At 36.1% G+C, this 14,423-nt stretch overlaps 1 protein-coding gene across 4 annotated transcripts in view; it reads left to right on the top strand.

The window, feature by feature from the left end:
- LOC149188646 (putative cinnamyl alcohol dehydrogenase 7/8) overlaps nt 1-7,061 on the top strand; it is a 53,616-nt gene extending 46,555 nt beyond the window's left edge. Inside the window, exons 1-3 of one of the 4 annotated variants that reach the window (XM_089413068.1) lie at nt 2,155-2,501; nt 2,642-2,714; nt 6,693-7,037. In XM_089413068.1, coding sequence (XP_089269194.1) covers nt 2,355-2,501; nt 2,642-2,714; nt 6,693-6,706 — 234 coding nt within the window. In that variant the 5' untranslated portion in view covers nt 2,155-2,354 and the 3' untranslated portion in view covers nt 6,707-7,037. Of the gene's footprint in view, nt 1-2,154; nt 2,502-2,641; nt 2,977-6,228; nt 6,595-6,692 lie in introns of those variants that run through there. The other 3 variants (XM_089413067.1, XM_089413069.1, XR_016256300.1) reach the window with 3 other exon arrangements.
- Nucleotides 7,062-14,423: the final 7,362 nt, after the last annotated feature.

The raw sequence follows: 14,423 nt of genomic DNA on the forward strand, positions 1-14,423 counted from the left end.
GTCGAACTCAAAGGACTCTGAGTTAATCAACCAAGTTATGCAACACTGTTCACAATTGCTTGCTAACCTTCGTCCTTTATTGTAGTCCCAAATGGCAAGATTCCTTCTACATTAAACAACAAAAACATGTCAGCATTTTAGCCTTTCGTCACATTCACATACTTGAGTTTTATATCATTTGGATGTTCAGCTTTGGAAGATGCTCCAGACACTCATAATGGGTTGCACACTGCTATTAATCTGTATTCTAATACTCTCAATTGCTTAGAAATTTGCAGATATGGACAAAAATCCAAATGATAAGAAGCCATATTTTGGTTTTTTTATCCAAGTTGAAAGATATTGTATGAAATCATGACACATGGTTCTTTTTGTTTTCGGCTCATCCACATAGTTAACCAGGTATCCCATGGAGTTGCAAATTTGTATTTTCCAGATTCATTTGTCCTTTGCAAATTTCTCTTATCTATTGCTATTTACAATTTAAAAAAAAAAAAACTCTTGGGAGTTGAAAGTAAGGGCTTCTGTATTTCCAAATATTAAAGTTTTCAATTTTAAATTGTTAATGGTTTCCTTCTATATAAAATTATAATGATAGTGATCTCTGAACATCCTTCTTGGTCAAGTCATGTTAAGGTTACTTTTATGATATTTATTAAGTTCAGTTTGATAGATCCTTGTAATGTGTTTGGAACTCTATCCTTGGGGAATGGAACATGAACTCTGTAAGGGCCATTTCAACTTTAGTGGGTTACTCTCAAATTTCTGTATCTTATTTGCTCTTCAACTAAAAATATGATTCCAATATATGAAGTTAAAGCTCCTGGATTTAAATTTTCAAAATATGATTCCAACTTCCAAGAAATGAAATTGAAGCTCCTAGAATACAATTTTCTTTGGAGCCCAACTGCATGCTACTATCACTAGAATAACATTCGCACATAATTTTTTTCCAACATGTTGTATATTGTTTCCACCCAGATGTAGAAATCCCAAAGACTCACCCCAAGTCCAAGGCGAAGATGTGATAAGGAAAAACTCTCCCCAAAACAACAACAATGTGAAAACCAATTGTCTCTGTAATCACGCACACATGTAGTAATAGGTCACATTTTTGGAGTTGATTGGGTTTATCTTTTATGTTTTTAGTTATGTTTTTTTGTTGGGATTTTGGAATCAACTAAGTGGGCTTTTTGTCCCTTATTTCGCTCTCTTTTAATAGACTTCTATGGACCCTTTCTGAGGCTACATGCACAGGTCCTAGAGGTCATATTTACCCTACTTCCTTGCAAGGGTTTGGCCTTCAAAGAATACAAGGGAAAGTTGAGGCATCCATTTGCACAAGACTATTTTTTGGTTCATCTATAGACGAGGCGAAGTTTCCTTGCAAATTGTTGAGGTTGATATGAGGCTATCGTGGGTTTATATAAGGCTAAATGAGTAATAAATATATTAATTTTAAAATCAATTACTTATTAAAAAAAATATTTTATATACAAGTTGGTTATATAAGCAATTGCATTACTTATTTTAAGAAGATTTCCCAAAATACTTTGAAAAATAGAATATATGAATTTAAAATGAGTTTCAAAATTTTAATAATATTAATTTCCATAATTAATTAAATTATTTTTATTAAATGAATTTTATTAAAAATAATAATAATAATGTTTAGGAAAAGCATCTTACAATTAGTTAATGTTTTAGTTGTAGTGTCAACCAGCAATGTAAGTGATTTGTTTTAATATTTGCAAATCACAAATTTCTCTGCTTTTCATTTACCATGTAAAACGCTGTAATTTACTTTTTATTTAAAAAAATAAAGTGTGTTGCCAATAATCTATTGAGTTTTAAGTATGAACGCGTTCTAGACTTAATATATTGATATGAATGGTTTGGTTTTGGTTTTGTTCTTTTAGACTTAATATATTGATATGAATGGTTTGGTTTTGGTTTTGTTCTTTTAATATCAAATCGTGGTTATTGCCTTGGTCACTAGTGAGCTTTATATATGCTTGACTATCTATAGAAGTGTCTTCCTTTTAATAATCCTATCGGCCTCTCTTTGTACCTTTTGGGACAATTGCTAGTATTTAGAAATTATCTTAATAAAGATTTTTCACATATTCCCAAATTTTAAAGGGACAAAGATATGTACCTAAAAGTCACACTACTGCAATGATGTTGAAAATTCGATGTACAAAACAAAATTGTACAATGCAGATATAAGCAGGGGCCTTCACTGTTAACCTGCATCTTCTGTTCCATTATTAATCGTTGGCTGATAAAATCCCGCTTTATCTCGATCTGTGCTCTCTGGTCTCTTTGTCTCTGAGCATTCAACCGCTGCCGACATGGAGAAGAAAGAAAAAAAGACTGCTAAAGGTGGGAAATTACAGACAGGGAATAATAATTTGGCGAGCCTTCCGCACAAGCGTGGGGGCGTAAAGAAGAACATGTTTGCCTCCATGTTTACATTGAAAGGGAGCAAAGCCAAATCGGTAATTATTTTTATGCAATGTTGGTAATTATTGCTATTAGTGTATGAGATTATGAATCAATGAATCGTCGTAAGCGTTTTGTAAAGATTGAACAGAGAAGCTGTTTTCCTCTGAATGTAAGCAAGGCTCTTTCTTTTCAGAGTCGGATGAAGGGCTTGAAGGCAGTGTGCGCACTCAGGGTCAGGCTGCTCGGCGACCGTGACGTCATACCGGGTATATATTTGTATGTACAGTTTCTGAGAATAAAATCTTGGGATTTTGCCTCATCATACTAGGTAGCAAGTTGCAAGATTAGCTCTGAATATGGAGAAGTTGACAAGCGCCAGAAATGGCCTGTTTTCAGTCTTATGCTTTATGCTCTGCTTCCGGCATTTAGAGGAAATGTGATCTACTTAGCTCTGTTTATTACTGTAGAAATTTGAACCGATGATTGATGTGCCCTACAATGGCAAGGATTTTGATTTTGTTTTGGTTTATTTTTTATATGGTTCATTTTTGTGCGCTGAGACATTGGTCTTTCAGGTTTCAGGTTCAAGTCTTCCCTGAATGAAAAAATGTGTCACAAAAATAATCCCCTTTCATGGTTTTTCTTTTTCCTCATAATTCTGTTCAGTAGGAAATCTTTCTATTTATGATAAAATTAACCATTTTACGGAAAGCAGCATCTATCGTGTACTTGTTTATAAATATTATGTCTTTTAATGGTCACATCACATGATATGTTCTAGAGAATTATATGGTCTGTAAACACAATTTTTCTTTTATTTTATTAGAATTCTTTTTGTAATTTTATTATAATAAAATTATGAATTTATAATATGTGTCTTCATGTTTTACCCTGATTAAGTAGCTTTACGTGAAGAGCTAGCCTGATCAGTACATTTTGTCATCTACAAAAACCTCTAAAGAAATACACCACCAAAAACTGTTAGCAAAATTAAAAAATCGGGCATAAAAGCCAATCGGTCTATGTGTGAGTAAAAAAAAAGTGGACTAGCCGAGTAACTGAAAAGTGCATAGCCGTCCCAATCCAGTAGTTTGCTTCACAGCTGAGAGCAAGTAATAACAATAAATATCAGACAAATACATAGTCAAGATTGTCTATGAAAGTCAGCTAAACACTAAACACTGACAGCTAAAACAAGAGCTGTAAACAAAGCCAAAAGAGATCCATGTGTAAACAGTCTCAATTTGCATTTCGTGTAGGGATTGCATCCTGAAAGGACTGAAAATATTCATATGATTGGCGGTTAATCTGTTCAATTATAGCTCAAAGATTATTTTCTAAAAGGAGACCTTTTGACTAGCCGTCTGTTGCATGTATCCTTTCCATGTAAATATGTGAGCATGAAAACAATATGAAGGTATGAAGGTATCAATAATAAGCTTGATCTACAGTATTAAGCCAGTTAATAAATGACATTGAGTCCCCCGTAACTGAATGCCACAGTTCTTTTTGGAAAACAGAAGCAAGTTTTTGTAGGCCAAAAGTGCAAGCTTTTGCAGGCCAAAAGTGCAAGCTTTTGCAGGCCAAAAGTTCCCAACCCCATTTTAAATTTTGATTTTGAAACTGTAATCGAGAGAAAGGAATAAGATTAACCCTACTCCACTGTTCTGACCATTGTTGATAAAGTCACTATCAAAAAAAGCCCACGGCTCAAGTATCAATACTTTCAGAAATAATAGCACTAGGGACTGCAATAATACCTTGTTCTGACCACATTGTTGATAAAGTCACTATAAAAAAGGCCCACGGCTTAGAAGTATCAATACTTTCAGTAGAGGTATCAATACTTTCAGAAATAATAGCATTAGGGACTGCACTAACACCTTTTTCCTGAGGGCAGTGACATCAAAATTCCAACCCCTTGTGTGCACAGGAACCGAAAGCTTGTCCTGGAAAATCTTGTCAGGTAAACACGAAATATATATATGTGTGACCATATTTTTTAAAACTTTTTTTAAAAGGAAGTTGGTGGTCATTTTCTTTTGCCAAAACCCCAAATCTCACGGAAATTCGCCTTTGACATAGCCTTCACCCGGGCTATTTATCTGATAACGATTGAATCCCATAACTGATTTACTAGCTGAAGAAGCATGGATCTGAGTATCTTTTTCCCATTCTAAAAGGACCACGAGGCAAAAAAATTTAAAACAAATGCAACTAATGAGGTTACTCTTCGGAATATGAATTCTTGAATGATGTTGAAACCTCAAACTCGTAATCAAATCTTTAGTAGGGAAAGTTAAGCACTTCATCTGCTTTATTGATTAACTAATTATATTGAAGGTGTTCCCTTTTGAAAATAGTCAGGCCAAGCTTTGGTCTATCTTTTGTCTAAGTGTGACACATGTCCACACTGTTAAATGTGAAATCTGTCCACATTCGTATACATTTATGTCACCTGCCCACCGGAACGGCTGCTTTCACCAAAAGCAATATCCCTATTAAAATGAAAAAACATGGCCCGAGTTAGAATCGATTTGAATCCAGGATATCCCCAAGTTATAGGATCGGGTGGCCACCGTAGGGTCAGGGTCCAGGATTTCTATTTGTTGTCGGTCACCTACCCTATGCGTCAAAATTTCTATGAAACGCCATTATCTACAAAATTCACAATTTCTATCAGATACCATTGGCGACAGAATTCAATATAAAATATGATCGAAATTGTCAAGCCCAGTTGTAGTCACGTCACCAAATCTTGATTCCATAAATAAAAAAGCTGGATTTTGTGCATTGCCTTCTGAATACTCAAACCCATTGGATCCAGAGATGTGGCCTCCCCCAAATTTATTTATTTAGGATAGTCTTCCCCATATTAATTTATTCCAATTTTACGTTAAAATAAGCCATGACCATGGAGAAACTTAGTTTGGTGTCGGCTCTTCATTGATACCTTACATTTGGATGTCAGCAGCAGAGTTACCCGGAAAAACATAATGAAAGCCTTAAACTTACATCGAAATCCAAAGAGTCTCTTTATTAACGAAGTATGAAAGAAAGCCTCTGCTATTTTTGTATTTACCAACAGTATTTAGTAGATATCTATATCGATCACGGTGAATAAGGTTGCTTTAGATAGATATTACGATAGGGTACGGGTATAACTAGAGAGAAAAGAGACCATTTGCATCGGGCTATTCTTCACAAAGAATTCCTTGAGCTCTCTGATCTACTAATGGGGGTACCAACTGTTATGAATGAATAAAGAGAGCGTAAAACATGAATGAGCTTTCAGAAGCAGCGTGCAAAAACCAGTCAAATAATTGGAATTCCTCGCATGAAGAGGTATAAGTGGAGATCTGTAATGTCCACTAACCGGAAATAGGTCGAGAAGATTTTCCAAGATTTGATTCCTCCCATCCCCATATTCTTACATCCCACCTTCGCTATGCAAAAAAATAAAATAAAAATAAAAAGCAGCATGAAAGAGCCAGAAAGAATAAAGTTTACTTGATTATAAAAGAATACAATTTAATTTCAGGAACATTGAGTCTAGCATTAATCAGTCATTTCAGTTATATAGTTAGAGGATATCTGCAGTCTATGAATGTCAAGAATCTATTTGAAAGTGAGTTAATAAGTTAACTAATTTAATTTCTTGAGTAGAAATATATGAGAAAACACAGTCATTTCACTTATATAGCTGGAGGACATCTGCAGTATATGAATGCCAAGAGTCTATTCTTGAGTAGAAATATATGAGAAAACACAGTCATTTCACTTATATAGCTGGAGGACATCTGCAGTATATGAATGCCAAGAGTCTATTTGGAAGTGAGTTAATAGGTTAACCAATTCAATTTTTTGAGTGAAAATATCTGAGGAAACAAATTTTTATGATAAAGTTTGAGTTGAAGCTTTTCATATCGATATTCTGAAACAAAATTTCCACCAAAAAGAATTTGGTAAATGTCAAGTTATTTACTTACTTCATTGAATTTAAATGAATAGTTGATCCTTTGGCTTTGGCAGAAACACAGGACCTGAAGATGTGGTGATCAGGGTCATTTACTGCGGAATATGCCACACAGATTTGCATCAACTTCGAAATGACTATGGCATTTCTCATTACCCAATGGTCGTTGGGTGCGCATATGTATATTGTTTTAAGATCATATGATATCACCATTAATATACGTGAAGTTTCTCTGTACCAGTTATGTGAGTTTTTTTGTGGCATGCAGGTATGAAGTGGTAGGAATTGTAACAGAGATTGGTAATGATGTGAAGAACTTCAAAGTGGGAAAACATGTAGGAGTGGGTTGCATTGTTGGGTTGACTCGCACGTGCCAGGCCTGCAATGATAGAATGGAACAATACTGTAATAAGAGGATTTGGAACTACAACGATGTGAACCCTGATGGTACTCCTACTCGAGGAGGATTCGCTAGCACATGATCAGATGTTATTTTTTAATGGTGATTGATTAGATGTGAGTCTTTAACAGGAAGTGTGATATTATTATTGGGTTATTAGTGGAATGTGCGTCTTGTTTATGTCAGTTAAGCTAGCTATTATTATAATCACTAAGTCTTTCCCTTCAATATAGATTAATGGGATTAAACCAAAAATTTCATAATAAGTTTACCTGTTTTGTTAAATTAAGTTGAAATTGAAATAATAGTGATTACTGATGATATTTTTAAATTTAAATTTATATATAATTTTAAATTAATTATTATAGATAAAATAAATTATTTAAATTATTCATGAATATATTATATTTATATATACATGTAAATATATATTTTGATAATTAATAGATGTGGTTAGAAACTATGAAGAAAGACAGAATTTGTCTAATTATTAGACAGTTAAGTGGTTATGGTTCTTGTTTTTGTTTTTGTTTTTGTTTTTGTCTTTTGTTTTTTGTTTTTTGTTTTTTTGTTTTGTTTTGTTTTGTTTTTGTTTTCTTTTATTTTTTTATTTTTTTTGAGATAAATGAATCCCAATGGAGAGGTGTTGAAATCGTAATTTCAACGCAGCGGCAACATCGCCAGAAACCGTTCAGCATACCCGCCTGGAACTTCTCGGACCAGCTTTCCGGCGAAGGAATAATCCGGCAAACGAACCCGATAGAATATGGTGGCGCCACGTGTTTCTCACCTGATATCAGCCAAAGTCACTTTCTCGGGTGCTAAAGCTCAGCATTAAAGTGGCTTCCGATATTCATCACAGTCGTCCGATCTGGTTGCGTGTTGTCAGCCGTCGATCTCCGAAGATGCAGCTCGCCCGCATCAAATCAAGGTTTGCGTGGAGTAAAAACTAAGTCTGGTTGACCATACCTGTTTTAATGCAATGTCATATGCGTTGGTAAACTTTTAAGTTTTTTCCATACGGCACATAATATGACATTTAGTTTTGTTGACACATAAAAATATTTTTTTTGTAAAACGTTGACTTCGTATGGCATTGTATTATCGCACACGGGAGTAGAACAAATATATATGTGTTCGCAGCAGCGAGGAGTATTATAGAGTTGTTATTGGGCATGGGAGAAACGTAGCAGCAGCGGAAAAACTATATGTATTGTTGCACAGCAGTGCACAAATAATCCAGTTTTCTCATTGTAATAAAAAGGTATGTATGTAGTGTGAGAGCCCGGTGTGGAGCAAAAATGAAATAGAAGTTTATGCACAGCAGTGTGAGTGAAGAGAACAGGGGAGCGCACATGAAGCAGGTGAAGACATTGCACAGTAGTGCATAGATTTTATTAATGAATTGGATTTGCATTGAAATGCAAAAGAAAAGAATGCATAAGTTTTTTTTTGTAATGTGAAAATCCAGGAATGTAAAAAAAAAGGGATTTCACTCAGATGTAAATGTAAATTTACTTTACAGTAGTATGTGTGTAAAATGTTTTTCACAGCAATGAATGGAAAAGGGGTTTTATAGCAGTGAACCCAACACAGTGAACTCTCAGGTGGAGAGAAAAAACAGAGTCTTTGTTTTTGATGGGTGAAAGTAATTTTGGTGAATCCCTCTCAGCAAAGAGGATGAACATGTATCAGAGTTGGCTGAATGTATTTTTGGTAAATCCCTCTGAGTGAAAGAGGATGAATGTGTATCAGTGTTTTTGTTTTAATGAATAGAAATGTTTTTATGGTGTGTAATATTCTGTTCAGTCAACTTTTATTAAAAACTTCCCTGTGCACAAAGATCCTGGAACAGTGAAAACAGAGCATTGGCTCTGTGGTGTTTAGTTTTTGTTTGGTTTTTGGTATTTTCCCATCAAAAAATACCCAACAGTGGTATCAGAGCTAGTCCAGGCTCTTTGAAGACTCAAAGAAGCTGAAGGAAAGTGTGGTTGCAGCAGTCAAACTTCTCCAGCAGTGTGAAGACTCAGCCAAAAGAGTTAAGGTATTTTTCAAAGCTTTCCTTTCTGTTGTTGTTAAAAGAACAGTCAGTGATTCAAAAGAAAACACAGTCAAGTATTTAAAGCCTAGATAAGAATGGCAAGGTCAAAGAAGAAAGCCTCCAAGCCTGTTAAAAATGTGTCTCCCTCCTCTATTAAAATAGAAGGCAATCCATTTGAATACATTTTATTTGAAACCCCAAAGTTTGATGAAAACTTTGATGTATGGGAAATAATGATGAGGGCTTTCCTAATGTATGAGGGGATTGAAGTCTGGGAGTCAGTGATTGATGACAGCAAGAAGGATAAAGAATCCATGGAGTATGATGCACAAGCAGCAAAGACTATCTTGGATGGACTACCTGATTCTGTGAAGAAGAATCTAGGGAAATACTCATCGGCAAAGGATATATGGGACAGACTGCATGACCTTCATGCAAAGGGAGCACTGACCATGACAATGAGTCAAGAAGCACCCATCATAGAAGCTGAGAATGAAAAGCTTGACCTCATCAAGCTTCAAGTAAAAGAAAGGGATGAAGAGCTAGCCAAGCTCAAGAAGGAGCTTGATCAATGCAAGAGGAAACGTCATGAAGAAGTCATATCCATGACAAATCAGCTGAATGAAGCAAAGAAGCAGGAAGACGCCTTGTCAAGTCAACTTGAACAAAGGCACAAGAGAGTGAACAAGCTTGCAGAAGAGATTGGACAGTACAAAGTAGAGGTCTCCTCCCTTAAGTCCGAACTACAAGAAGCCAGGAAGCAGGCACAAGAAGCTGAAAAGAAGATGGAGAGCAGTCAAGCAGAAATCTCCAAAATGAAGACAGACATCATCTCTCTTAAAATAGTAGCAGCTGAAGCTACTCGTAGCAAGGAAGAAACTGAGGGACAACTAGCAAAGAAAAATAATGAATGTGAAAAGTTAGAAGAAGAGATTGTCCTCCTCAGGAAGAAGGTTGAAGGGATGAACAAGATCATGAAGAGCTCTCAAGCTTTGGATGACATGCTCAGCTATCACAGATCTCCATCTGATAAATCAGGACTTGGGTATGTAGGTGAACCCTCAAACAAGGATGAGGATGCTTTAAGCAAAGGAGATGTGAAGAAGCCAGAAAGAGATGGTGATGCTCCTAGTTCCAGCAAAGGCAAGGAGAAAAATGAAGGCTGCAATAGAAGAAATCCTTCTCCAAGCAGAAAACCAGCACCAAGAAGAAATGTAGCTGATGTCAAAGAGGCAAAAGGCAATGGTTATCATCAAAGGATCTCAAGGCAGCAAGGCTTCAGAAGTACATCAAGGAAACCTCCATCTCCCAGGTACCAAAGTTCATTTTATGGTTATTGTTATGCTTGCTCAAACTTTGGTCATATGGCAAAAGACTGTAGAGCATTTCATAAAGATAGATGTTGTGGTCTTCGACAACCTCCAAGAAACAATTTTAGAAGAAATCATGAAATGTTATTCATGAATAATGTTGAATGTTTCAAGTGTCATAACATTGGGCATATGGCACGTGATTGTAACTTAAGATGGGCTGCTATGCAAGCTAGACCCATGCAAAAGAAGAAAGTTACACAAGTATGGAGAAGGAAAGTAATATAGTGTGAAAACCCCTTGAACTCCCCAGTGGATCTAAATTTATTTTGAGAAGAATCTGCCAAAAGAAGACAAGCATACACTAAAGGGGAGCTTGAATTTTGTTTGTTGAACTGTATTAACAGTCATTTGTTGATGGAGGATGTATTGCAGCACAACAGTTGCAAATGAAATCTTTGTTAATCCCTCTAAAAGGTAATATGCAGCAGTGATGAAATCAACAATGTTTTTGCTTTGTGTTTATGCAATATGCACAGAAATGCATAAAGAAGAAAAGATGGCAGCGCTGAAATGTAAAGAGCAGCAGCGAGATAAGAGAAAAATGCAAAGCATGGAGACCCTCACAGCAGTGGGAAGATAGAACATAAGACAACAGTTTGGAAATTTTTTTTGGAGCACATGGATTAGAATGAACAGCAGTTTAAATTTTTTTTGTGGTGCACATGCATTGAAATGCATAGCAATGGAAGGTAGTTTCCTTCTATGTAATGTGAGAGAACATACTCACAGCAGAGTGAGTACAATACACAGCAGTAAAAAAAATGTAATGTTTTTTTTGTATGCAATGCAACATGCACAGAAATGGCTAAAGAAAAACAGGGACAACAGATTTTTAATGCACATGGGTGAATGAGAATGTGTGTGACAGCAGAAAATCGAAAGGAATTGCACAGCAGTGCAGTGTGTAAAAAAATGAAGACTAAGATTGTGTGAAGCAAGGGTGCATAAGAAAAGGCAGCAGCCTGTGTTATTTTTTTGTGGAGAATGACATGCCAAGAGTATGGGCACACAGCAGTATGATGAAACAAAAGGCAGCCACAGTGCAAATTGTAGAGGCAACACAGCAGCAAATAAAAACCCAGGGATGACACAGTTTATGGTTATGGGTATGGACAGCAGTGAATATGAAAAATGCAGCAGCAAGAAGTTATGAACAGCAGCATGATGGCAAGAAGGAGAAGCACACAGCAATGCAAATAAAAAAAATGCAGCAGCAAAAAGTTTTGAACAGCAGCACATGCAAAAGAAATTTTCCTTACAGCAGTAAAGGTAAATGTAATGAATTTGTTGTTCATTGAATTGAAATGCAATATATGCAACAACAGTGAATGTAAGAAATGTTTACACACAGTAGTGTAAATTTGTAAATTGGGACAGTGTAATTGTTCCAGAAAAGACAGAGTATTTTGTCTTTGAAAAGTGCACAAGCAGTGCAAGTGTAGACACAGCAGTGTGGGGTAGACGCAGCAAAGAAGATGGCACAACAGTGCAGCAGAGAATATGCAGCAGCATAAAAGAACATTGTAATGAGTTTGCACACACAACAGTGCAATGATTGTTTGTTTTGGAACTGCACTTGAAGCAGTCATTTGGTAAATCCCTCTATCAAGAGGATGATGCTTTTCAGCATAGTCATTGGTGAATCCCTCTATTGAGAGGAAGATGCTCTTTAGCATAGTTTGGTAAATCCCTCTGTTAAGAGGAAGATGTTTCTTTATAACAGGTGAATCCCTCTGTCATGAGGAAGGTGCTCTTCAGCACATTGTTATGGTGAATCCCTCTGTCATGAGGAAGGTGCTCTTAAGCACAGTTTCAGGTTAATCCCTCTATTAAGAGGAAGACAACTTTGTTTGTTTGTGAACTGCATCAGAAGCAGTTGGTGAATCCCTCTATGTGAGGAAGATATCTTTGTAACAGCACTACTAAGGAATCCCTCTACGAGAGGAAGAGTCTGGGTATGACCGAATGCCCAGCTGTTGAAATTAAAGGGGAGTGTTGAAATCGTAATTTCAACGCAGCGGCAACATCGCCAGAAACCGTTCAGCATACCCGCCTGGAACTTCTCGGACCAGCTTTCCGGCGAAGGAATAATCCGGCAAACGAACCCGATGGAATATGGTGGCGCCACGTGTTTCTCACCTGACATCAGCCAAAGTCACTTTCTCGGGTGCTAAAGCTCAGCATTAAAGTGGCTTCCGATATTCATCACAGTCGTCCGATCTGGTTGCGTGTTGTCAGCCGTCGATCTCCGAAGATGCAGCCCGCCCGCATCAAATCAAGGTTTGCGTGGAGTAAAAACTAAGTCTGGTTGACCATACCTGTTTTAATGCAATGTCATATGCGTTGGTAAACTTTTAAGTTTTGTCCATACGGCACATAATATGACATTTAGTTTTGTTGACACATAAAAATATTTTTTTTGTAAAACGTTGACTTCGTATGGCATTGTATTATCGCACACGAGAGTAGAACAAATATATATGTGTTCGCAGCAGCGAGGAGTATTATGGAGTTGTTATTGGGCATGGGAGAAACGTAGCAGCAGCGGAAAAACTATATGTATTGTTGCACAGCAGTGCACAAATAATCCAGTTTTCTCATTGTAATAAAAAGGTATGTATGTAGTGTGAGAGCCCGGTGTGGAGCAAAAATGAAATAGAAGTTTATGCACAGCAGTGTGAGTGAAGAGAACATGGGAGCGCACATGAAGCAGGTGAAGACATTGCACAGTAGTGCATAGATTTTATTAATGAATTGGATTTGCATTGAAATGCAAAAGAAAAGAATGCATAAGTTTTTTTTTGTAATGTGAAAATCCAGGAATGTAAAAAAAAAGGGATTTCAGTCAGATGTAAATGTAAATTTACTTTACAGTAGTATGTGTGTAAAATGTTTTTCACAGCAATGAATGGAAAAGGGGTTTTACAGCAGTAAACCCAGCACAATGAACTCTCAGGTGGAGAGAAAAAACAAAGTTTTTGTTTTTGATGGGTGAAAGTAATATTGGTGAATCCCTCTCAGCAAAGAGGATGAACATGTATCAGAGTTGGCTGAATGTATTTTTGGTAAATCCCTCTGAGTGAAAGAGGATGAATGTGTATCAGTGTTTTTGTTTTAATGAATAGAAATGTTTTTATGGTGTGTAATATTCTGTTCAGTCAACTTTTATTAAAAACTTTCATGTGCACAAAGATCCTGGAACAGTGAAAACAGAGCATTGGCTCTGTGGTGTTTAGTTTTTGTTTGGTTTTTGGTATTTTCCCATCGAAAAATACCCAACAAGAGGGAGGGGGTTCTTCCTTTTCCAAATCTTTTTGGAGAGAAAGAAGAGAGAAAACCTAACCAAGAAAGTGCAGGTGTTTGCATTCAACAATAAGCTTTATTTTTGACAAGATAATCCTCCCAAATTTTTTATATCTTCGATATATCTTTACACCTTTAACAACAATTGTTAATTGTAAATTATATTAAAATTATCATAAAACAAAATAAACTAATAAAGTTACTTTTAAAAGTATGAATTCCAAAATGATGATGAAAACTCAACTCATAATCAAATCTTTAGTAGGGACCGTTTAGCACTTCGTCTGCTTCATTGATTATTGTTCTCAATTAATTGCAGATTGTATTAAATTTAATTAGATTCCGAAATTTGATTAATAAAATTAAAATTTAGTAATTGATCTCACTCTAGTACATTTCATTTTAGTAAAATTTAGTAAGTGATCTCAAAAACTTCATTTTAAAAATAACCTTGAAGTGAAACGATTACAGTGAAATCGTCTCCTTTCCTCATGTTGGGCATAGCCATATCAATCTACCGTCTTTTTCGTTTGCTTTTTGGATTTTTCTTCGTAGATGGTGCTGCAGATATGAGGGTCGTTTCCTCCAGTTCTACCAGTCGACAGTGCAGAGAGAGAGACTGAAGGGTTTCCTCCAGTTCTACCAGTCGACAGTGCAGAGAGAGAGACTGAAGGTTTTGAGATATGGTTGCGAGTTCGAACCCTGGAGGGAGGCAACACTTGTCTTAGTTGATTTAACAGAGCGGAAGAATTTGTGGAGGAGCCGTTATTCTTGACCAACTTTATTTTTATGCTGTAGTTTAATAAGATTATTTTTTGCTTTGAAAATTAGGGAAATTTTGGTGATATTTTAATAAGCTAATTTTTTATAAATCCAAGTTAC

The sequence above is a fragment of the Pinus tabuliformis genome, chromosome 3_1, assembly GCF_031772625.1.
Source record: "Pinus tabuliformis cultivar Carrire ecotype Pingquan chromosome 3_1, CPIR1, whole genome shotgun sequence".
NCBI classification, from domain to species: Eukaryota; Viridiplantae; Streptophyta; class Pinopsida; order Pinales; family Pinaceae; genus Pinus; species Pinus tabuliformis.